The sequence below is a fragment of the Anopheles coustani genome, chromosome 2 (assembly GCF_943734705.1).
Source record: "Anopheles coustani chromosome 2, idAnoCousDA_361_x.2, whole genome shotgun sequence".
In the NCBI taxonomy this organism is placed as follows: domain Eukaryota; kingdom Metazoa; phylum Arthropoda; class Insecta; order Diptera; family Culicidae; genus Anopheles; species Anopheles coustani.
The window spans coordinates 33,782,689-33,807,668 of NC_071289.1; the positions used below are offsets into that span (position 1 = coordinate 33,782,689).

Here is a 24,980-nt window from a genome sequence, read left to right on the forward strand (position 1 = left end):
ACCCCCATCTTTCGGTTTGGCTTTACTGCACAAACTATTGCCTAAACAAAACAAAAACCAGGCTACCGCGATCGATAAGAGATCGTGTGGGAAAACTGCAATGGCGGGTGGCAAAAGAAAACAAACGCGATCTGGTTAGGGAATTAAATACACACAGAGATACCTCTCGCGCTACTCCCCCATCGAACGCCCAGTGAGAAAGTGTTTATTTATGCAAAGTGGATGGGAAAAAGACCACCCACCCCGGCGTTGGAGGTGGGGGATTGAGTAAATCAAATTGAAACACCAATCCGCCAACCCAGTATTGTACACCCATCTGTTTGTTGTAAGCCAATTCAGACTAAAGGTTTCAATTTGAAAGCGTCACTTCCTGTTTGTAAGCTGACGAAGTAGGCGGATTTCGTTGGACAAAAAATATTAAACGGATGAACTCAACTGATTTTCTTACATTTCTCCTTCATCTCTCCCTCTCTCATCTCTCCATGATAGCGCCGAAAACATTCAAATCCTCGTCGGACTACGTGTCCGACCTGTTCAACATACAGATTGCGCCCCGGCCGCTCAAGAAGGATGCATCGACCGCAACGCCAACGGAAGGTGGCGGTCCACAGAAAAGGTACGTTACCGCCTCAAGCCGCCAGGGTTTGCTAAGCTGTTTGCGTTCTTTAGCAAACATTGAACTCTAATTAAACTTTCCGGTTTTCCAACCCCGCTCCTTTGCTCTTTCCAGCCCGCTCGATATTCTGACGTCCAGCTCGACCTACTTTCAAATTTCGGAACCGAAGGCCAAGCTGATGGCGCGCTACAGCCGCGAGATGACCCTGATCAACGGTGATTGCTGTGATCTGACCAAGAAGAAGGTAAGCAAACGTAAACAAACGGAGTAGCCAAAGCATGTATGAAATGGAAAGTACAATTACCGCGAGGAAATAAGTGCCATACCGCTATAAATTCTTGTGCCGGACTTGCGTTTTCTAATGCTTGTTATGACGAGCCCAATGTCGCATCAAACACTCGACTCCATCATCCGGTGATATTGACGTGCGTACCGAAGCAGTAGTCTATGGAGGATGTCACTGGCAGATGAGAACCTATGCGGCTAAACTGGAACAGCAACCTCTTGAAACGTTCGACCACAACTACCCTCGGATGTATCACCCGGTTCGGTGGCCTTGCTTTTGTGCCCGGTGGTCGTGAATCAGCGAAAGCGAATATCTCACGCTCGATCGGAAGTCCAAACACCCCGTCCCGCGGCGGGCCCCGTTCGTAGCCCCGAGCGTAAGAGGATCGTGTTACAAGCGCGTGCAAGCGATAGTAAAAGTGCACCATGTTTAAGGGGGGAACCGGACATCTTCCCTACGGAGGATTTGAGAGGCCTCCGTCGAGGGAAGATAACAAAAAAAGGAGGCAAAAAGTCCACCCCTTCTATGATTTCGCTACCCTGCAACATTCCGGAACATGATGATGGCGTACGAGAGGCGCTCGAGGTTGAGCTTTAAATCTCTCAACGCTCCAACTCAACCCCACCCAACCGACCAACCAGCGTCCCACCGTGCGTCGAGCCGTGGCCATGTGTGCTAGCAGATAGATAGGTGGGCCTTCTGCTTCGTCTGAAGCACGGTTCGTGTCGGTAAGGACGGAGAACCAGGCGTGAACCGAAACGCGCGTGTGCCGTATGGTCACGTGTAGTGAGTGCGAACGCGAGCGTAGATCCCACCACATCCACGGCAGCAAAGCAAGAGATAGTGCGTCTAGAAGCAGCCCACGGGGTTTCCGCAAAAAACGACACACGGTCGTCGACACCCCCGGGGTTCAACATATGTGGCCGACTCTCATCGTGCGTTAGTTCCCTTCCACACGGGCCAGTGTTACGTGGTGTGTTTGACGGATCGGGGATAGACATATTTTGACCGATCTCGATCTCGATCAGCTGAGAAACGGCTGCCCGAACTGGACATCATCTGCTGTGCGGCAATGTTGTCGTCATCGCTGCCGGACCATCGATGTCATCGAAGTATCGAAGAGCACCGTCGATCATCCCTCCGCAGAGGCAGCAGTTGGTAATGAACGAGACTTTTGATGTTTGATACCTCAACAACAACAAAAATCAACCAAATGAGAAGTGAATATCCAAACAAACCCAACCGTGGACTTCTTGTGATCGACGTTTTTTTGTTGGTGCATTTAACACGTGAAGGTCACCACGCGATTTGGAAAAGGAAGTGTCATGCAAACAACCAGAAGGAAGCAAGTGAGGCACACCGGTTAAACAAGACACCCAAGTGAGGTGAATGGTTCATCGTCTCATTTTGAAGGTGTTTGCACAAGTCTCCTCCTACACCTGAGTCTCCGAGGTGGAGCTACAAAGAGGTTGACAAATGTTACCTACGTAGGATGAGAATCTTTCCACCGAAAGTTACCTTCGGGGAATACATTGGATCGGTGCTACACTACCGTCGTATTTGCAGAAGGAAAAAAGTTGCATAACAAATCCCTCTCGTGGCTGATTGATTAACGAATGGAGCACCTACGTCAAATGTTTCCAAGAATGCCATAATCGAGAAAGAGTTCCCTATGTGCTACCGTGCTTCTGGTTGTGTTTTACGCACGAATTTGTGTTACTGTAATTTTTTCATTACAATTTCTGTATTTTCATTAATTTTAACATAGCTTTTCGTGTCAGGTCCTTTTTTGAATAATTTTTTAAATTAAAAATCATGATGCTCTGCTTTTATTCAGTTACGTCTATGTACGAAAGAGTTGCAACTTTTAAATGAGCTGGATAAGAATGTAGATTAATTTACTAACAAACCAAATTAAAAATATTTGGTGAATCTATATGATAGATATATAAAATCGTTAAAAGAAGAGAATTATAAAGAGTCAAAAATATCGGGCCGATATTATACAAGGATGGTTTACTACATATGAAAATAAGTGCTTTTGCATAGTTAAGATTTTGTCGCTGTGTTGCACGGAAAATAATTTATGTTCGATTAATGATTTTGCTTTTTATCTAGCCTTAAGCTAGATTTATTCTAATTTAAACTGATCTTTTCACGCATGATTTATGTTGCTACATATTTGTCACGATCATGCTAAAGATCGAACATACTGAGAACAAATGAAACGAAAATGATCAAAAGTAAATTGCTAATTTTGGCACCTTTTTCTTTCATTCATTCTGCACTCACAGGAGGAACTTGTCCAACGTCTTGGCAAAAAGCTACTAGTCCTGACGAACGAACAGACGAGCATCGCAGAGGAGAGCAACGCCAACGATCTGCTCGGCAACGATGTCGCGCTGAAGGTGACGCAGAAGGTGCGCCCAACCGACGCCTCCAAGTTCCGCTCGTACGTCGATGACGTCGGTTACATCACGATGCTACTCCTGTCCCTGTCCGGCCGGTTGGCCCGTACCGACAACGCACTGCACAGCATTGAGTCGAACCACCCGGACAAGGTATGGAGTACTACACGCCTGGCATGCCGGCGTACCACAAGGCGGTGCTTACTGATACGATTCATATTTGCCATTTTAGAAGATCCTGGAAGCGAAACGGGAACGACTGCTCGAGCAGCTGGACGAAGCGAAGCAGCTGAAGGACGACATCGATCGGCGTGGGGCGATCATCGCACGCATCCTCGAGCAGGCCCTCACGATCGAGGAGTACGCCGACTACGACTACTTCATCAACATGAAGGCGAAGCTGATCGTTGACTCGCGCGAGATCGCCGACAAGATCAAGCTCGGCGAGGAGCAGCTGGCGGCGCTAAAGGACACGCTGGTGCAGAGCGAATGTTAGCCTTAAGGGGGAAGGAAGGGGGATCGATTCTTAAGCAAATGCTAGTGTCTAGTAGTGATGAGGGTCACCGTGATTTTAAAATGGGTTAAACGGTAAACGGGCCAGCTACCAAAAACCTCAACCTTTGTTCCCTTTGCGATGTACGGGGGGAAAGGGAAGCAGCGGTGCCTGTGTACGGCCGTCCCACTGTCGATGTATGTTTGGCTGTTTGTTCTTTTCTCTCGAATATTTTAAGTGGTTCTGTTCAATGTGTGTATGTGTGTTGCAAGGAAGAAAAAAAATTGAGATAAGGCAAGAAGAAAACATTTGATGATTAGAGTCCAGCGACCCGTAGGTAGCTTCCGAATACCAGAATGGTGGAAGTGAAGGCATTTTTCCGGTTTTTGTACATAAAAAACACACATACACACAAACAAACAGATACACATAGGTCTGATAATCCTTTCTGTAATTAGTCAAACTTCCTGCCCGTCTGCTTCTTAGGATAACGCGCATAGTTATATGATTCTCTTTGTACGCTTCAAACTCCTTACTTTTATTCATATTTTGACTTTCAAATGTATTACAACGAAGAAAGAATTTTCTTTAAAAAAACACACACACACCTTTTCATCGCTACCCTGTACGGTTATTCCCTTAACGGATCAAGTTCTTGCATTTCAACGGAGAGAAGTTGAAATTCAAAGAGTGTTGCACCGCTTTCCACCACCCTTCTGTCCTCGTTTTATACCCGGTATGGAGAAGTCATTTTTTTCATTGCATAGTAAAAAAAGAAGATTGCACCATGGTTTGTTTGTTTTTGGAGAAATCCTTCCTCTTTTCCAACCCGCTACGAAAAACCATCCTATGATCCTTCCTTCCGGTGTGTTGTGTTCGTTCGTTCTTCGTATAAAGGATAGCATTTTATTCCCGATCCAGAATGTTTTGCCTACCGTCGTCGCCTACTGAAGCGTTGCCACGACACGGGGAAAAGAATAGAAACATACGATATGGTGCTTACAATCGTTTACTTAAAAAAAGCATTGGGGTCACAGTAGGCGAGAAGGCTAATCTATTCGAAATAGTTTGCTACGGGGCGGAAGGATATTCGTTATCAGAAAGCTAACAAGAAATGAAATCGAGAAGCGCTCGAAACAAGTTTTCGAACGTGGTGAAAGAAATCGAAACGGAAGATAAAAAAACTAGCATTGCTTGTGTGGTTTTGTGCATTGTGTTAGCGCATAGGCTTATAATCATACTCTATTGTGTTACGCGGTATCCTTAAGGGTGTTTAGAGGGAAAAACGAAAGGGCGAGAAAAAATGTTTGGCAAGTATAAAAAAGCAGGCGCCAATCGAGGAGAGAGACACAAGCAGAAGGAGAATCAAAAGAAGAAAGAGATATTGTGATTTTATGGAAACTATTTTTTAATCGATCGTCCTATGCAAATCAATTATAATTATGCACTTAGACTTAGGGAGCATAGTTTTATAAACTACTTAAAAAGATCCGAGCAGCGTGTCTGTGTGCGCGTACGTGTGTATGATAGAGGAAAAGTCGAGAACAAGAGAGAACTGAGAGAAGGCGAACCGTAAAAACGACACATTATACTAGCAATTCCGCCGGATTTGATGCCGGCGATGCTATTTAGCTTTGTTTTTGTTTCATCTTACCTAACTTGGATTTTATTTACACTACACTATTATTATTAGTATTCGTAAACATAATTTGCCGATCGCGATCGTGCGTTTTTTTTTTTTCGTAGAGCGAGGATCCCGTTTAATATTATTAGTCCAGTCCACTAGACCCTTACCTATTTTTTGCGTGTTTGCATGTGCGTGTGTTTGTTTGCATCAGTCGACGATGAAATCGTCCCCGAATTTGAAGATCTTCCGGGACCAGGCAATATCATTAGCTCCTTGCTGTTGGATTAAGTTGTAAACGGAGTGTCCCGCTTTCGATTCCTCTTCTCTCCATTCCGATTCTTCCTCTTTCCGTGTAGCGTGTAATTGAAGCAATTAAATGAAGGAAAGCAAACGTTTACTTATAATCTTATATTCAACACCCAACACACTCTCGCTCTCCTCCCATACACCGGCAAGAGAAAACAGAAAATATGATTTATCTTAAAACAAAGGCTGGTTTAATGTGTTTTTTTTTTCTTTAGAGATTAGTGTTTTTCGTTGCCGCCGCTTTAAGCACCCGCCAGCGGGAGTAGATTTCGTCCCAATCGAGATAGGCGCCCACGATGTGCCGGGTGTTCCCGGACGTGTCGGTGTACCCCGTTCGCCCGTGTACCATGCGTACGTTGCTGAACGTAAGAATGTCGCCCGGAGACGTCCGAAACTTTACCGCTTCCCGGTGCAGTATGGCCACGAAGCGTTGCATCGCCCGGTACCACCGTTCGACCCGATCCAACGGCACACTGAAGTGACTGTCGCGCTGGGGTACGCTGTGATTAATCCGCTCGAGACGGCCATCACGACCGATGCTACGGGAAACAGCGAATGGGAGACGTGTTGATAACGGATGCATAACAATCGTGACAGAGCACATTCTCACCAGATGACCGGCGCACGGTAGATACTGTGGAAGGCACCCCCTTCGTCCTCGCCCAGGTCACTCCAGTTGACGAGCGTTTCCGCCAGCAGCCGAAAGTCATCCGGATGGTCGTGGCGCATCCGTTCCGCCACGTAGAACCCATCCGCGATCAGGTTCTCCCCGCCAACGGTGTTCGTGGACTGCACCAGACAGTGCAACAGATTGCAACCCGGTTTGTAGTCGTAGTAGGGCAGGTCGGTGTGCATCTGCAGGGGGGTGGAAAGGTACGCCACGTTGCTGGTGCCCTCCTTAGCTTTCACGATGAATTCCTCACTATCCGGGAGCGGGTGGGAAACAATATATTTACAATAAAATAAAATAAAAGCGGATCGAAATAAATTGTAATATTTTATTATGTGTAAGCCGAAAGAAACACTCGAACGGTTTACGTTTCCGCTTCGATGTACGTGGTATGCATTTTGAAATTTAAAATGTTACACAAATGTGGAATCCCTTTGCTATATTACTTGTAACAAAATAAATCAATATGTGGACAAATACTCGAATGTTTTGCGTTTCTATTCAAAACTCCGAAATAACCATTTTTAATAATATTCCAAATAGTTCAAAAATGTATTATTAGTAGCACAATAAATAACAAAAATTCAATATTATTTTAAAGAAAGAAACACTCGAAAGATAAACGTTTCCATTGCGATGAACCATTGTTATGAAACGCGAAATAATTTAAAAATGTATTATTACACCTGTAGTGTCAATACAATAATTGAATATGATTTTAAAGAAAAAAAAAATCTCTAAATATATGTTTCCTTTCGATGAATGACCGTTATTATCCGAAATGTATCTATTATAAAATCCAAAAAGTTTCTAAAACTTACTATGCACGACATTGAGTCGATTTTAATAACTTAATCTAAAATATTCATCAAAATAAAGGCCAAATTCCCGCTGCATTTAAACCGTTTAAACAATTTTTCTTTTCGGTTCTCGGGAAGGCCGAGCGCGTTTTACCGAATGAAACCGAAGTCGCGCTCGCAATCGGTTTAGGTGCAAATTTTGATTTTGTAACAGGAGCGCAGATCAACCAGGAGGTAACAACCGCTTCTCGTACCGGACCGCTAGAGCGAGCGAGACGTCACACCTGCTCCCGCTAGCAGACTCGCTCACACTAGATGCGTGAGCAGGGTGGTGCGCTTTCCAACGCGTTGCAGGTAGTTGTCTCACTCGCACCACCGGCCGGTATGGAAACGGTTGGAACTGACCTACCGCAACAGCAGCTCAGGTGCTACCTGCTGCTTTTGCTGCGACCCGCATCAAAAAGGAGCCGAATTGTGGTACATCGGACCGACGTCGTGCCGTGCGAGAAATTGGAACATTTCTTATCCGATTTCAAAGTGACGGTTAGCGCGGGAAAACTTGCAAGCTGCCGTTCTGGCTGGAGTTTTGGATTGAAATTGTGTGCGTTGTGTGAATTGTGCTTACCCGTAGTGTGTTTTTCGGATAAATCCAACCCGCTCGGCCAACCGGCGACATTCGTGCTCCGTCAGCGGTGCTCCCTTGATCATGACCACCCCGGACCGGATCAACGCTTCGATCCACCGTCGCAAAACTTCATCCTCGTGCAGAACCTCCTGGAACTGGAACTCCTGCAGTACCTCGCCGGCCTCGAACCGTCCCGCGCCCCACAACACCGGATCCGGACGGTACCATTCGCGCAGGTACTCCCGCGTGTCCCCTTCGCGAAAGCTTCGAGCTAGCAGCCACGACAACTCGTACACCGACCGATGACCCTCCTCCCAGAGTACCTCCAGTGCATGGCCACCGTCCTGCACCCGCACGTCCTCCACCCGCGCCCGGTCCACATCGAACGTCTCCCAGTTCAGCACGCGACTCGTCGATCCGCGGTGGAAGCACTCGGCACACTGGCAGTTGTCCCGCAGCCAGACGCCGGGAAATTCGAACCGTTCCGTTGCTGAACCGGCCGAAGCGGACGGCACAACGTTCAACACCACACGCGAACTCGCCGCATCGAAGGAGGCAACGCTTATCAGTGGACGCGATGACGTCGGTGCCGGATCAGCGAGACGGACCGCCTCGTCGGACTTTGACCGCAGCAGGCGATTGCGAGCCGTTTCGGAGGTACCAAAAGTGCGCTGACATGGCTTTGTCATAAGGGCATCACAGGAGGAACCGGATACGGTTAGTTGACTAAACATGCCATGGTGACGGCCTACTGTAATGCTCCGAGGGTGTGCCGTTTGAACTATGATGGTATTTGCCAACCTGCCGGATAACGCTAATGTGCGTGCGAGGGACATTTAATTTCGTTAATTGACCGACAACACTGTAAAGTACTTTTACTTCACCGAAAGCGGTTTAAATCATGTATCGAACTTGCTACAAAAGTATTAGAAATGCACACTTCACTTTCCTCACGAAGCGTAAAGGAGAACAAGGGCACAGTTGGCGACGAAAGCAACTATACACTCTGATTAACCAGGACAACGCGCGGGTCCTCCTCGAGAGAATGTCTCGGCACGACTAACGAACGAAGATGCAATCCACAAGGCCAAGTACAGAGTTAAGCAAGCGCCAGATTAAGCCATCCACTCGAGGGCGCAGGCGCGTTATCTTCCTCGCACAAATCCACCCAACAGGCCTCAACAAACAAATTCATTAGACGATAATTTTCTCGTAGTAGGCTGCGTGATAGAAAACACCAAGAAAGTTTCTTTCGTTCATCGTTTTGTTTGCGTACCGACTAAAACTCACAAAAAAACACGGTTTTGGATGTTCCACTTTTTTATAATTTTTTGTTACAAAAAGACAATAATCGATCACGGTTTCTTGTTTTGTTGTTTCATGTTTTTTTTTCTTCTCTCATGTTCTTGATTCATTTATCCTTAAATCGGGGTCTGCACTTTGTTGGTTTGTTTGTTTGTTTGTTTGTTTATCTTTTTTTTCTCGCTCTCTCTCTCTCTGCTTATCTCCTTTCACTCTGTTACTGTTTTTCTGGTTTTTATTTCAGTTAAATTTTTTTCTTCTTATCTTAGAAGGGTGGTTTTAATATTTAGTTTCCACTTCCCGGTCCACACCGGTGCTTGAATCGTTCTGTGCAGCTGCTGACACTTGCCGGAGGGCAACATAAGGAAAAGAATGATTTTTCGAAACACAAAAGACCACACGCTAACAGCACGCAGCAGCGTGTGCTTTTGGTTCGTGTCACATTTTCACATTGGTTTCATGTCTCAGTGTATTTATCATAGGGGATTGTTTTTAATCAATATTTTACTTTACTTGCTACCATTCTATATCTTCTTCTCCGGCATACATGTTTACGTTTTCCCGTATTTCTCCACATTCGAAAACACACGTTTCTGTGCTAGTGTGTGTGTTTTTGGGGTGAGTTTAGTATCATCTTAATTCCACACAGGAAACTCGTTTAATCCCGTTTTATCCCTAATGCTCCCATCTGCCCATTTCGTTTTGGCCTCTTTGCCAAAAATCAACATCTCCTTTTCCCTGCCGTGACACACTATGCGCCACCAGCACCCGGGTGCGGATTTGCAGTAGCCCAGAGTTTTGTGTTTTATTTTAACCTTCCGCCCTAAACCTCTCCACTAGACCTAGCTTGTACCTAATGTGGGATTATAGTAATAAGAATAATCATGACAATAATATAGTATGATTCGGTAGTGGTTGTGTGTATGCGATAATCATATCGTAATAATAGCAATAATAATAATGTTCATAGTCTTAACCGTAATGAAAGGTATAATAAGATAATTAATGATAATACTAATAATAATAATAATAGTAATAATAAACCTTTTCTTCATGTCCGTATGACAACTTCAGCACTTCTCGTTTTAAACGCTTTCTTTCCATTTCAGCTCAATGTGTCCATTAATTATTCTTGTCTCGTACCACCGCCATTCTACATAAGCAACTTATCGATAAATTGATAGTTGAATTAAGCTTTGCACCTCGTATCTCGTACCATTCAGCCGTGTAGGGAGAAACTATTTGGATAAAACATATCGGAGGAGCCCATTTATCTTCTATTCTCTTCTACAACGATCTCGCTCGACTCAGGTCCACAAAGTGTTTCATTCTCTCTTTTCTTTCGATTTCTTTTCCGAAGCAATAGTTTTCTCGCAGTGCTCACGGGGAAATTGTTAAGTATGTGCGTTTGAAACAACAGGGAAACGATTTTTTTTAACAAAAAGGTCAAATAGAACCTAAAATGCAGAGTGCCGTTTTGCTTTGATTTCAAAAACCACTGGTAGCCAAAGTGTTAATTTTCTTCGCCCTTGCTCCAAACATGTACTCGTTTTGTTTCTTTATTGATTAGCTTTTAGCTTTCCACAATTCCGATTGTTAATCCAAATCTTAGTCTCTTCTTCTCATTCCCTGTTCACGTGTTCAATTGTTTTGACGCGTATCGCTTCCGGGTGTGATCACAATAATGTTTACTTTTAGAGCAAGGGTATTGTTTTACCCACCTTGCTTTTGTTTGTTGCCAATTTGGTGTATGTATGATTTTCTTTCGTCGTTTTAGTTTTTTGCGTGTTCTGAATTTCGTTTTCTATTTTGCCATAGTGATAATTTTCCTTCTCGACCATTTGCTTGCAATCCTTTTTTAAAGAATAGGGGGTGAGATAAAAAAGTTGTTGCAGTTATAGTCACACTGCATGTGAACGAAAACAAGGATATGGACAGTGCACTTAATGGAGTAAAACAAAAAAACATTTGCACTGAGTTTTCTCACCCATTTGCAGGGCTAACAAGGAACGTGTTCCTAACTGCTGGCTAATGCGCTACATGCTTAACTTTCCTTGGAACATTGTAAAATATACGTTGCCTTATAAAACTAATTAGATTTGTGAGAGGATAGATTTATAGGTGCGCCCATTGTTGAGTGTTAGTAAATGTCAAGCAACGGCTCGTGTGACCACCAAACTCTTCCTTTTTCAATACATCCTCTCCCTTAGGGTGCGTACAACTTTAATTATGAAATAAATGAGGTAGAAAATTATAATCGATGTGTACTCCTAGTGGATCCCACATATTGTGTTAAATTGTGTGTTCTAAAACTAACCGCAAGATTATCGTGCGTGTCTTGCTCGATTTCAAGCGTGAATCGTAGCTTTTCAACTAAACTAAGGGTACACAACTTAATTTAAAATAATACACGAGTCTTCAACCGGACTGAAAAGAGTGTTTTGGTTCCTTTTTTCCCTTGAAAAACATTTTTTCATTTGTAAATTATTTTCTTAAGCCCACATTCGCCAACTTTCACTTAACGGTCAAACAATTGCTGAACCATTACTACCAGTATGTTACAAATTGCCATGGCAACGAAAGAAACATTCCGCGTTGCCATGATAATGTTAATTTTACGAGTGCTGGCTTTGGATTCAGAAGGCGTTTGACAGAGTTGGCGTTGGATGAAAGTTGCTAGCTATTATCATGGGTTTTGAAAATCGTTGATTGTATTTCATCCGTTTCCGTAGTGAACTAAGGGAAACCATGATACGCACATCGCGTATGAAATAAATCCGGTGCACTAGCACTGGATCAACGTACGGCAATTAAACAAATTCCACAGGCGAAATAAAAATAACAATGTCTACATGAGCGACAAATGCAACGTGGAACGGGAGGCGGCATAGTAGTCGCTGATGATGGCACACGGCATTAGGACACACAAAAGAAAAGAATATACGTATACCGATGCTTTACGTAAAAGGATCGTATATTCGAGGTATTACTGTTGGTTCAACTATTGCTATTGCCTCTACATGCTAATTAAGGAGCAAATAAAAAATGGAAAGAGAGTAAATGATGAAAGTGACACACAAAACCAAACAGCAGAAAGTGCTACAATCGAACTGCATCGTTGATGTTTTGTTGTTTTAATGTGCACTTCTTCGTCCAGAAAATGGCGGAACTAGTATTTTTGAGCAAATATGATTCGATCAGCCTCAGCTGCAGCTCACTTACGAACCTTTCTTCATCCTAGTCAATCCTCGTATAGATGGGAACTAAAGTCTAGTCTGATGATCCTTATCGTGTTAGCAAATGTTTACAACAGCACTTATCCTTCTTGTCTTCATAGTATTCATTCATCCTTCTCCCGACATATATGTGTAGTGTTTCTGTTTGTTTCCAACAAAATGTCTCTTACATTCAACAACTTTGTAAGTGTGTAGAGTTTCTTTACAGTAATTTCCCTTTTTGTTCTAATTCCGTCTCACTTTCCTCGTTAGTTATACGTTTCCTTCACCTCTGCTCGGGGATGAGCGAGTTTGCTTTGTATAATATTTTGCTTCTGCTTTGTATTGTGTTGCTTCTGTCTGCTTTTCCTTTGTTTTGTTTGTTGCTTCAATTTTCATTATTTGTTATTACTTTTTCTTTTTTTAACATGGTTTAGATGCTCTGGGGGGAAAGGGAGACGGAGGGAATTTGGATAGAATAAATGTCCATCATTTTCGTTATACCAGGTGACATTTAAAGAGTTTTTGTTTTGCTTGTGCCTTCTGTAGGTTTTGAGGGATCGTGCACACTCAATTCCTACAATCTTTATCCATCACTTCGGTGCTATATATTTTTTTCAATCTCCATCAACTTAATTTCTTTCGGACTGATCGAATATGAAAACTTCTTCTATCATGCGCATCTCTCTTTCTCTCTCATCCAACCTTTTTACTCTGTGAACAATATTTTAGAACTTTATATTATACATCAGGTCTGTATTAGCTTCGCTGAGTGCCACGATCAGCTCTTCTTCTTTAGGTTTTATATTTCATTGTGTTTAATTCCAACCGTTTTTCTCTCGTTCTCTATCATGTACCTTCCCAAAAGCAATGTTGTGAAATTGCAGCTCCATTTCATCGTTCAAAGAAAGGGAAAGCGAAAGCGAAACAAAGGAAAAATATGAACGTTGGTTTGTTAATCTTGTAAATATTACAAGAAATATTATTTACTACTCATGAGCTCATTTCATCCAGCCGAGCATTAAAATATCGATGCCAATCGAAAACCGAGCTAGACATTTTGAAACGACCTTTCTTGTTCTTCATGTTCTTCAAAAACATAAAAATATACATAAAATATAACTCAAAATAGATGTTAATGCAAAAAATACAGATACTTGTTTAAAAATTGAAAAGATATGATCACACGTTAGTTTTGCTCGGTATGGTGAAGGTTAAAGATCAGTGAAAACTATTGATATGATGTATTAACTTGTAAAATGGCTATTGTTGAAAGTAATTCATGTGGTAATGTGGATGGAAGTGTTGTGGTTATCATTTTTTTGGTACGGCGGTGTGGCCACACCTAATACTATTGCTGGTTTGTTGGTTAGTCTGTATGTGTGTGTGTGTTGGTGTGTGTTTGTGGAAAACAGTTCCATTTAGTGTTCGGAATTTAACAAAATCCATCATCTCATCGTCGTTTACTACATTTTGGCCCATCCACTTCCGAAGTAAATGCACTTCTGAAGGCTAGTCAGGTTTGCGACATTTTTTTTTACCTTTGTTGGATCGTTATTATGAGATTTGTTTTTCCTATGCTCTCTTCAATCCTTTCAACATTTGAACATCACTAGCACATACATTCGGACACCAACGTCTATTTGAACTACAACTTTGTACCGATCGGTGTAAGGCTCTACGCAAAATGTCGAAGTTCAAAAAAAAGAGTAGATAAGTTCAAAACATGTTAAGATCGCATGTCGTCACTGCTTAAGCCCTTTTTAGTCGACAGTAATTTTCACTCAACGTTATCTGGTATACGCTTTTCGATCCTCGCACTACTAGTAAACTCTCATTACCTTGGTAGCAAATAAAAAATTTCACTTTGCCATGGTAATTTGAGTTTGCAAGAGCTGATTGTAGGTTCAAAATGTGTTTGACAGTTAGCATTAGTGAAATTTGTTATTTTTTCGCGTTGGTGTTTAGAAACGTTAAAAAATTACAGAAAACAAAGCAAAATCCACCTCCTTTTTGGTATATTTGGTACTTTGGATGAAGTTTCAAATCGAAACATTCAAACTGACTAATGTCCTAAAGTTTGAATGGGCCATGTAGTTTACTTATTAGTATAAGCCATTGAAAATGATGAATTCCTCGTTCCGAACAATCTTTGAGGTAACTTTAAAAAGTTCATGATATAGTGCAGGTAGGTGACTGTGATTGAAAAGTAATAAAATGATACAAAGTAGTAACATAAAATAAAATTATTAACAAGAATAATGGAATCATGTGAGTAGCTGCATTAACAATATTGTATCGTTGATAGTATCAGTAAAGTATTTTTTCTCATTTACACACGCTTGTCGCCTTCCTGATCCTCTTCCTACTTGCTTGTACACTGCGTTCACCCTCGTTTGTAGCAATCTATTTTTCCAGTCATATAAATGCTGCATTTGCTCTATTCTTTCCAAAATCCAAAATTGTTTCCTTATAAGTTTGCACAAAGTTAAATGTGTGATTTTTTTTATCAATGCAAGTTGCTGCACTAGCATCCAACATACTTCTTCACTTTCATACATTTATTCCATCCTCTGCTTGCAAACATGATCAAATAATCCTTCTTCGGGCTTCAAGTTGACTTTGATGATGGCAGGAATTGGACTGGATTGGGAGGTTTCGTGTTTTCGAACTGGAAGAATGTTTGGCAAACGGTATGATTGTTCAGGTTCTGCACTTCATTAGCAATACATTCGCCACCAACATTGCCACCTCTAGCTTTGCTCATTATGCTTTGTTAATCTGTCCGACGGGTTGGTTTTTCCTCGAGCACCGAGACAGCGGAGCTAAAACCACCGGAGGTCTGAGCAGATGAATTTAATACCTTATACTTATCTGAACGCAATAGGAAGGATGTAAGAATGGCCTCTGGGTGGCAGGAAGTTGCAAACGGCAATCCAATCCCCACGGCACTTTCTGTCTTTGGGAGGCTCTCCCCTGCCAACAATGTCTGTATAATCTCGTATGTACGATTAGGTTTGTGAATTTGTTTGTTAGTTTTTGTTTTGTATTGAGTGTTTTCATTTAACGGCAGTATCATGTTGCATTATGAACATTATTGATTTCCTCGGATGATTTTCCATCGATCACGCGCACTGACCTGGGTATTTCTGAGCAGTTTTTCAATAAAGCCTAATTGGCCCATCTGTGCTGGCTTCAACGCGGGTACGAATAGGGGTTTCTCTTATGAACTGGGTTTTTTTTATCATTGTTGTGTTTGTTTAGCTTCTCTCTAAAACACAGCTACTGTACTCTAGACTTTTACATTGAAATATTGGTATTTAAACGTGTCTTTTCTTGTTTTGTTTTTGTTGTTGTTGTTGTTTCTGTTGATTTTGTATTGTGCATATCGTTTTCCTTTACCCTTTCCAGTGTGTTATGTATGTATGTAGTGTTTGTTTCGTGGAAGCAATCGATACAGGTAATGTTCCAGTTTGTTGGTTTTCAATTTGTTATTACATGCTTAGATTCTCATTTTGGTACACATTTTCCTGAGCTTTAGCAACGCCACTATCGAAAGCTCTCCCCCCTCTTCTTACAACAACATTGTAACTTTCCCGCAGTGCCACGCATCTTCCAAGCAAAATATTTCATATGCACCTTCATCTGCAGCGCGTCCTTTCGTTCGCTATATATTTATCTCATTCAGGTCAACGTGTCGGTTAATTTTTCCTGTGGTTTGTAGCATTGAAAACGATCAAAACCAGTGAAAAAACTGATACCGAAAAACTGCATGTGATCGAAGAATTAAACTTACACATACAACACATACATTGAAGATCATCAAAATATAGTCGACATGAATAAATTCCATCAGGAGTTTTCCATTCCGGTTAAATGGTGTATACGGTAAACCAATCCAATAGCCAATACAATCTCCTACAGCGAAAACTTGTTTCTACAAACACTACGGATGTGAATTTTGCTTCGCTCTAATGTAATCTTTTGTTTTTTTTTGTTTCTGTACACACCTTGTTTTATATTCAATAGTTATTTTTTCTTTTCTTCATTTTGCCGGAAATTTATTTCCGTTCTCTTATTAAAAATTGGAGGTATGAGAATGTTTTGTTTGTTTCGTTTTCAATCGGTTCCTTGTAGCCATTATTTCCATTCAATCTGTCGTCTTATTTTGTTGATGCGTTGTTTCTGCTCGACACAATATTGTGTCCCATTTTGTTCTATGTTAGTTTTTCGTAAATTATGCTTGTTTGTGTCGTGTATGCATGTGCTTTTTTTTCCTAATCCTTCTTTTGCTCTGTTCTCTGTTGCTTGGCGGAGGTTGGTTGGCGGTTTGTAAAAAATGGGGTGTGGATATGTTTCTAGTCTTTGTTTGCCGGTTTGTTGGTTAGTTGGTTGGTTGGTTTGGGACGCGTAGTTTGTGACCACTACGCCAGGTGGAATAAAACGTTCAACTTAAAAATGTTAGGCTACGGGATTTGCACGTGCCGCCCCTCGGTCATAATGGCTTCCTTTTTCGTTGAATAATGAAAAAATAAATATGAATGTTTTCTTCACGGTGCACATGTAAAGAACCGGCGCAGAGAGGACAAACTCTCCCACACGGTTAGTGGTGCACTTACGGCAGCATTTTTTCGGTCGCAGTCGCTACACAACTACTCACTCTCATACCGTGGAAAGGGTGGCAATATGTCTCCCCCTTGTCTACTAGCGTACCTCATTCACACAGCCTTTCAGCAATCACCCATCCTGTACATACACAGTTACACACATTACATACACACTCCCTCACTCTAGTGTTCGGGCTTACTTACAGCTACAAGAAACATGCAACACTGCCACATCTCGCAGTGTCTTCTTAGTTAGGCTTACGCACTAATAGGTCTTACGATTAAAAATGAGTCTTAGTTAGTTAGCTGTGTGTTTGCGGTTTTCACTCTGTCTCTATGTTTCGTTTCCGTTGTTGTCCGTCTTGCGGAACACTCCAGCTCATTTATCCCCAGCCCCTGTGTGTACATTTTTGCTGATTACACTTTTGCTGAGGGTGTTGAAGAACCTCAAATTCATCCCTTAAGTGGCTATCGGGGAGGCTCACAGAGAAATGAAATATTTTGAATGATACCCTAAACAATGTATACCTTCTTACCACCTAAACGAGCTAACGTTTAGCGAAGGATGGCTAACGTTTTCTTGATCCTGAGCGATGAGAGGCGGGCGGCCGGATGTTGGTACCAGCATTCTTTCATCACCTTCGAGATCGCGTGCAGTGTATCGCAGGCAATCCATTTGCTCGGTATGCTGGGACGTAGCTGATCCACACAGACAACCTGTTCGAGGAGAGGCAACGGAAGAATATTATCGTTAGCATACGTTTGTTGCCCGCTCGAAAAGGATAAATCCCAACTGGCGTACCTTTCGCATCTCCTCGATGGTGGGATCGGGCTGTACGACGTCGAAGAAAGGCAGCTGGTACTCTTCGTAGACACCGTCGACGTTACACCGCCGCGCGATCTCCCACAGGACGAGCCCGAACGCGTACACGTCCGCCCGCTTGAACGAATCGAACTGATTAACGTTGATCGTCTCGTCCAGCACCTCCGGGGCCATGTAGCGCTTGGTGCCGACACGATGCGTCGACGGCGTGTCCACCGTGTCGGTGGCGACGATGTGTCGCACCGCCAGCCCGAGGTCGCCTATGCAGCAGGTGAGGTTCGACTTGACCAGAATGTTCTTCGACTTGAGATCTCGGTGGGCGATAGCCGGTTTGCCCCGGGTGCCGACGATATCCATGTGCAGATGGGCTAGGCCGGTCGCGATCGAGTACGCCATCTCGAGCATCGTATCCGGATCGACGTAGCGTGCGGTAAGGAAATCGAACAGCGAACCATTCTCGTGATAGTCCGTCACCAGCCAAAGTTGCGTCCAGGTGCCGTTGTCTAAGGGAAAGTTAAACACAAACACAGTTTTAATACCTGAAATTTTGCACCGTGACCTCCCGACCTTTCCGGACCCTTACCCTTATTGTCGGCAGCGATGAAACCGAGAATGTTTTCGTGGCGCAACATGATCGTCTGATAGATTTCCGCCTCCCGGGACCAGGAGCACTCCTCGCGGCTGGAGAAGATCTTCACCGCGACGTTCTCGCCGCGCCATCTGCCGCGCCACACCTCACCGAAGCGCCCCTTGCCAATGACCTCGACCAGCTGAATCTGACGAGCGATAGAACGTTGCACCAGCAGCGGAAGGCCGGCTGAAAAATTGAATTAATTTCGCAAGAAAAATGTAAAATTAGTTTTCCGTAAGCGGCCGCTAACATGACGTCGACGACTCACCTGAACCCGAACCGGACGTCGTCATCTCGATAAAGTCCTGCAGTGTCGTGTGCCCGTTCAGGATGGGGTAACTCGCGCCGCACACCGAATCCTCCGGCAGAATTTGACGAGCCCCACTGTTGCGCTTCCGGCGTGTGCGCCAAAGCAGTAGCATGCCTGCCGAAATTATCACCGTAAGGATGACCAGCAGGACGGGGACCACGAGCGGAAACGGCCACTTCTCCTCTGTGGGTGCTGTTTACACGTATAGTGTAGCAATCATTTCCAATCGGTACCGATCGTTTGGTGAAGCGCCAGGTGAGTGGGCAAATGGGAAAAGTTTGATTAGAAAATGTCTACCGAAAGCACTTGCGAAGAAAACGGGGAGAGAGATTTACAGAAGGGAGAAGATTCGGGTTTGGGACAAAAAATAATAAAAAGGCAGTGTTTTTTTTTTTTTTTTTTTGTTCGGAGGCACACACGTTGGAGAATGGCAACAAGTGGGGTGTTTTTACTTTTTTTATTATTATTTTTTCATCTTGCATCTACACACTAACAACAGGGGATCACAAGGGAAAGCGGATCGTGATTTTTTCATAATTTTACTGACCTCATCGAATAAGGTTGGCAGAATTATGGAGGCGCATGGTACGCTACCCTTTGTGAAGCCCCACGGCCGTGAGTGGGTACTCGAACACGACAAGTTATATTAATCGAGTGCAAAAAAAACAATCCCACATACATACACACATACACAAATACGAACATGCATATCGGGTTAAACAAAAGAAACATTTAAATATAGAAAGTCTAGCACTAGTCCAACGAGAGAGCGACAGTAGAGGAGGCAAAACGGAAAGTGCAGAAGTAAAAGACACACAGACACACACACACACACTCAAAAGCAGGCAAAAGTTTGTGCAAATCCTATTTGAAGTTAGTGAAGCGTTAAAATAAAAACTAAAACCATCGTAGAGCAAACAAGGGGATTAGAGTATCATTCACGTGTTTTTACGACGACGTGGACTACGGACGATAACCACCATCACCGAAATTATACACTCCTTCTGGGGAGGGGGGTTAAGGAAAAACATACCAACATGCACATACACACAGACACACACGGAGCATTCACATGCACTCACAGCGATGGCGAAAGGCGGCAGCTTAAGCGAAATGTTATTAGATACGCGCAAGGAAGCACTGGCTTGTGAAAGTGGAACCCAGAGCGTGTGCAACATTATAGGTGGACAGTGTGTAGTAAAGTGCAAGCAGTTAACGAGAACGGGGGAGCATGCAGTGAGAAATGAGGAAAATTTTGGCAGAGAAAAACAAAACTCACAAATTGTACGCCACTAAAGACGTGCGTAAAAACATGGCATGGAAAAGTAAACCCGTTTGTCCGGGGGAAAGGGAAAACAGACAGCTTTTCATGAGTAGGTAGATTTTTTTTTTCTGCCCTTTTCCTTGTAGGGTTTGTAAAATCCTCCCACAATCTCGGTGAACCCTTATTTCACGCCAAATTGTTCCCGTGGTTTCATTTTACGAAGATCCTTTTCATTTTTATCTTCCTTTGACCCGCTTTACAATGTAACGCCGCTTCGTGATTTTATGTGCGGGAAAAGCGCGTATGTAGTCGTAAAACAAGTAACTTGAAGGCGATATGGAGAGGGCGACGGCATGTTTGCAGCACAACCACGTACCGTACGGGTTTATTCCTTCGATCTTGCATGTTTGCTTGTTGGAAAACGCAAGCATAAACAATAAAGTTTCCCGCAAGATGTATGGAGGAAGTGTGCGAGCATATAAAAAGTGTACACACATAATTGTTGTTTATCGATGCCGACCGATGAATATTAATCTGCCAAACTATTCCTTGCTGTGTATAAAATAAATGCTCTACCTGAACAACTTTCACTATATTAAATCTTCACGATCACTTTATACTCTTCTACCGATTGCCAACTCGCTTTTCCTAAGTTTTCGTTCTTCAAAGCATGCCATGATGGGATCGATCATCCGTCAAAGAGGCTCATTGGCCGTCCAATACACATTTTCCGGCATTGCTGATGTTTTAAATATTTGTATGCTTTGTTTTATGTTACAAAATAAACCTTTAGAAACAATACTACAAAAGAAGAAAAGAAAAGCTCACATTTTCGTATCAAAGCATGAGAACAGAGGAGAGTGTTGAAGGCATAATAGAAGCAGCATCATATAAACTAATAAAACGGATCGTGCATAAACAACATAAGGTTTTCCTCGGGCGGCTGTAAAAGGCTGTGGAATTTATGTTTTTTTCAACGTTACTTTACCGCCACTGGCTTCTTAGCGATTCGCGAAAGAAAAACACGTAAACAAGCGGACCGAAAGTGGTATAAATAAACTATCCGGCGCGTGTGTTCGGTTCTGGAAAGAGTAAAAGAAAAACTCCCGCAAGACCACCAAACACCAAAGCCTTAGAAGCGAACCGAATCAACAATCGTTATTTATATGCGTGCCAATAAAAGGACATGCCGCTGAGGGCGTGTGGAAAGAATGGCTTTTGCGCAAAAAGAAAAGAAGAAGAAGAAGAGACAAACATGAATCTTTTCGACGCTCGTGAAAAACGGTTAAGACCTTGCTCGGTAAAGTTAAGCTAGGATTCGTATGCCCAAAATTGAAAGCTAGGAAAGCAAAACAAACATGCAAAAAGGTAAAGAAACAGAGGTGATTTACATTGGAAGATAGAAAGTTGTATGGTAGAAACAATGGCATACAAAAGGAAACCTTTTGATGAATAGTAATGGTCCAGAGTAGTACACAAAAACCAACGATTGCGTGCAAAACAGGGAGAAGGGAAAAAGAATACAATTGCGTGCTTCTTGTACTGACTGAGCCAAGCGAGCAGTCGGCACATGTTTGAACTTACTCAATGACGAATAGTGGGAAAAGAAACCCTTAAAGTTTTGTTCAAAACAGCTCTCAACAACTCCCTCCGCAAAAGATTTAACCATTTCATAAACAATACATAATCCTTTTAGCATCTTATGAATCCTTCTGTTGTTTTCTTTTCCTTTATACTAGTTTCAACTTTCTTTTCTTCGTTATTACTCGCCTTCTCGGCCTCCACCAAACCTTTTAATGTAAAACTTTGCGCAACACGCACATAATGCGGAATAACGTGAACAGCTACTAATTGGCTTCTCGGAGCTGGTGAGATGTGCGGTTTATGGCCGGTTGAGATTTCACGATAACTTTCTCCCTTTTCGAGGAAGCAAAACCGCTGAAAAGAAGAAAAAAGAACGCGCTCAACCATAAAACATGACCTCGTCTTCTCCATTTTGCCCTAAACTATTACAACTTATAAGCCCCTATTAGCATATTTATCCGCGCGGGTCTGAAATTCTGAATTAATTTATTTTTTCCACGTCCTTTTTTGCGATCGAGTTTTTTGTGCAAGACTTTTCTTATACAACTGATTACACTGTACGCCGCTTTCGAAGAGTTTAATCAAACGGTCTAATTCTATTTAAACTGTGTGGAGACTAGTTCTACTGATCTGAGTCAGTAATATTTCATTTCCATTGGTCTACCTCAGCTCACGCCTATGCTATTAATCTTCCTCAGGTTTATAAGTATGATCACCTAACACCATGGGGGAGCTCTCGAAGTAGCAACAACACCAATGGACAATAATTGCTCACTTGCCATTCCACTTCCCCAGAAGCCTCAAGAGACCCAATGATGCTTGAAGTCGGCCACAAGTCGCAAGTAAGAAAAAAAACTACGAAAGTAATACGCGTGGGAAATCGGGAGGAAAAGCTCCCGAAGAAATCGTTGTTCGCCCGGTGAAACCAAGCAGAAAGCACGACCCAAGCCACACATACGCCCAGTGTTTGTTTGTTCTTACTGGCTGACTCGTGATTGATGTGTGTGCCGGTGGCTTACCACGAATGGCAAGTGTTTTTCTTCCTCTCTTGGCTTCATTTTGTTGCGGTGTCTGAAGATAAACGATACGCTAACAGCATCCTGACACGCGCTGAGCCACTGCGAATGTATATAGCCAAACACTTCCCTCGGCACGGTGAGGGCTCCTTAAAGTACTTTGTTTTCGGAGTATTTGAAGTCCGTTCGGGGGCGGAACAACAAACTCTTCTAAAAGTCACGCCGTTGAAATCCGAAAACGGATGGACCATTCGCGTTTTGTTTTTCCAACCATGTATTTCACATCGTATCTCCTGTCATAACCTCTGTTCCGGTAACGGCAACTTGCAGGTCGAATTGGTCGAAGTTTGATTGGATCGATTTCGAGGTAAACCGATCAAAAACACGCTGACATCGTGCGACCACGCATACGCATAAAAACAATTTTCCCAGCTTCCACCAAACTTGGAAGACACAGGAAAGAGAAACGTAAGACACAATAAAATAAACCATTCAGTAATCTACATAGCTAAAACAATGCGCACACAGGACACACTTGTATAAAGAGGCAACTAATAATCTTCCTAAGTTAGATAAAAAGCGTACGGAATAGCACCGGAGGAAGTGGTCGCATAATCCAAGTGAAAAGCAAAAGGATATACACACATACAGACAAACACTACTTGTTTCCCTCCATTGGTTCAAAGTATTCTTTTTTGCGAAGAAAACGCACGTTTAGCGTAACGATTATGGACAAAAGTTTAAGTGCTCGGTTTATGCTAAACTGCTCTGATATGATGACGCTGGTAATGCTGCCGAGGGAAAACGCCACAGACAAACACTACCAACGGAATACACTAATCTTTCCCACAAATGTCCTGTTTCTTGTGGACGGGCTGAGATCAATAGAAGTATTTGCAGCTCGCAATCGAATGCAGTTGAATTTAGATTAGGTACTTGTGTATAAAAATAATTTAAAATATTTAAGTATCGAATTAATAAACGTCCGTCTGCATATCTTCAGCATTTTCAAATAAAAAATATCTCAAAATAAAATGAAAAATAGCTGTGCTTTAAAATGTGAATGATTAATGCATGCAGCATTAACATTTGTTTCCATCTTCTCAACTACACTCATTAACCACCAAGCGAATGTATTTTTTCCCTTCTTTTTCTCTCCGATTCCTTTCGCTACCCAAAAGCTACTTTTGGAAGTCATTTGTTTTGCCAAATGGTTCACGAAACCACTGCAACACTATTTTCTTCCTCGAGCGTTGATAAATGATTCCACCAGCACCCTTCCGGGACACCTCTTTCCCACCACCCGCAACAAATGTATCGATAAATAACAAACAGTGCCGGGCAAACCGTTTCCCTCCGAATCGTCTATTTCGTGTGGCCGGACGGATATACGCTGGAACGGGTTCAGTGATTTCGGCGGCGTAGTTCGTAAATTGGTTAAAATATTGTCTGCGGTCAGGAGCGACCGATAGACCGATAGTAAGAAAACGCTACGATGACGGAGCATTTGGATCCGAATGTTTTTCCCTCTTTCGGCTGCAGCATGGAAAAGCACGAATGTTGTACACCGACGAAGGCAACACACGGGAATGGAGGGAGCATTGTTTTACTGGATGAAATAATAGTTTGATTTTGCAGTAACACAGTATAAAAGCACGAATAAATTGATTACATATATTTTAACATCGAAATGACAATAATCCCTTTATCCAAATATCCTGGAGCATCATGGCAATCTTTTTGGATTAATATTTTTATGAAATAATATGGTGAAAGTAGTATAGATTGTAATATCTGTAAGTATGATGTTTCACCCCATAAAATATAAGAATATTTATAAAATAAATAAACCACTTAAAATTACCGAACCGACGCAAGTAGACGTTAGTGGATGAGTTTCGGGAATGAAACGGTAATAAACACGCACGATTCATTGGCATGGCACTACACCAGAACAATGGCTCCCTTCAAAAGCGATGATATCGGTGGAGGACGCCAGTGACAGAACGGAAACCGGAATAAATGGACGAATCAAGCTGCCACATCAACCTTTCCTTCTTCTTGGAAGGACACGGCAAAGACGCACACCGTCCACGAGGACGCATTGTGCCTTTTGGCGGGCTCCGATACTCGGAAATATCGTGGCCGCAGGAATATATTGAACCTGAGCGAACAAAAACTGGAGGACAAATAGACGACACGACAGGATACGACGACACGATGGCGGGGAAAGGGGTGGCATAAATGGCGCAGGTCCTTGCCGATATGGATCTAATGGATGATGACGGCCCCTGGGAGACGGCAATGGATTTATGGCGTATTGTTTGTAGCTTGGTTCATGTCAGTAACTTTCGTGGAATTGTTTTTCCACCCCCTCCTCTTCTTTGGGGAATACCT

At 42.8% G+C, this 24,980-nt stretch overlaps 3 protein-coding genes across 4 annotated transcripts in view; 1 reads left to right on the top strand and 2 right to left on the bottom strand.

Moving 5' to 3' along the window:
- Positions 1-5,890, top strand: part of LOC131264272 (protein Shroom) — a 185,429-nt gene extending 179,539 nt beyond the window's left edge. Inside the window, exons 9-12 of the mRNA XM_058266555.1 lie at positions 490-616; positions 731-860; positions 3,197-3,463; positions 3,543-5,890. Coding sequence (XP_058122538.1) covers positions 490-616; positions 731-860; positions 3,197-3,463; positions 3,543-3,806 — 788 coding nt within the window. The 3' untranslated portion in view covers positions 3,807-5,890. The remainder of the gene's footprint in view (positions 1-489; positions 617-730; positions 861-3,196; positions 3,464-3,542) is intronic.
- Positions 5,891-5,947: 57 nt separating this feature from the next.
- LOC131264273 (gamma-butyrobetaine dioxygenase-like) lies at positions 5,948-8,565 on the bottom strand. The gene is made up of 3 exons (XM_058266556.1): positions 7,832-8,565; positions 6,347-6,658; positions 5,948-6,275 (listed from the first exon to the last, which is right to left on the bottom strand). The coding sequence occupies exons 1-3, from the start codon at positions 8,563-8,565 to the stop codon at positions 5,948-5,950; spliced, it is 1,374 nt and encodes a 457-aa protein (XP_058122539.1).
- A 7,765-nt stretch (positions 8,566-16,330) lies between these two features.
- LOC131266813 (TGF-beta receptor type-1) overlaps positions 16,331-24,980 on the bottom strand; it is a 70,685-nt gene continuing 62,035 nt past the window's right edge. For both annotated transcript variants that reach the window (XM_058269460.1, XM_058269459.1), the window contains exons 7-10: positions 18,678-18,911; positions 18,362-18,595; positions 17,758-18,281; positions 16,331-17,672 (exon numbers count right to left, since the gene is read on the bottom strand). In XM_058269460.1, the coding sequence (XP_058125443.1) occupies positions 17,511-17,672; positions 17,758-18,281; positions 18,362-18,595; positions 18,678-18,911 (1,154 nt within the window). In that variant the 3' untranslated portion in view covers positions 16,331-17,510. The remainder of the gene's footprint in view (positions 17,673-17,757; positions 18,282-18,361; positions 18,596-18,677; positions 18,912-24,980) is intronic.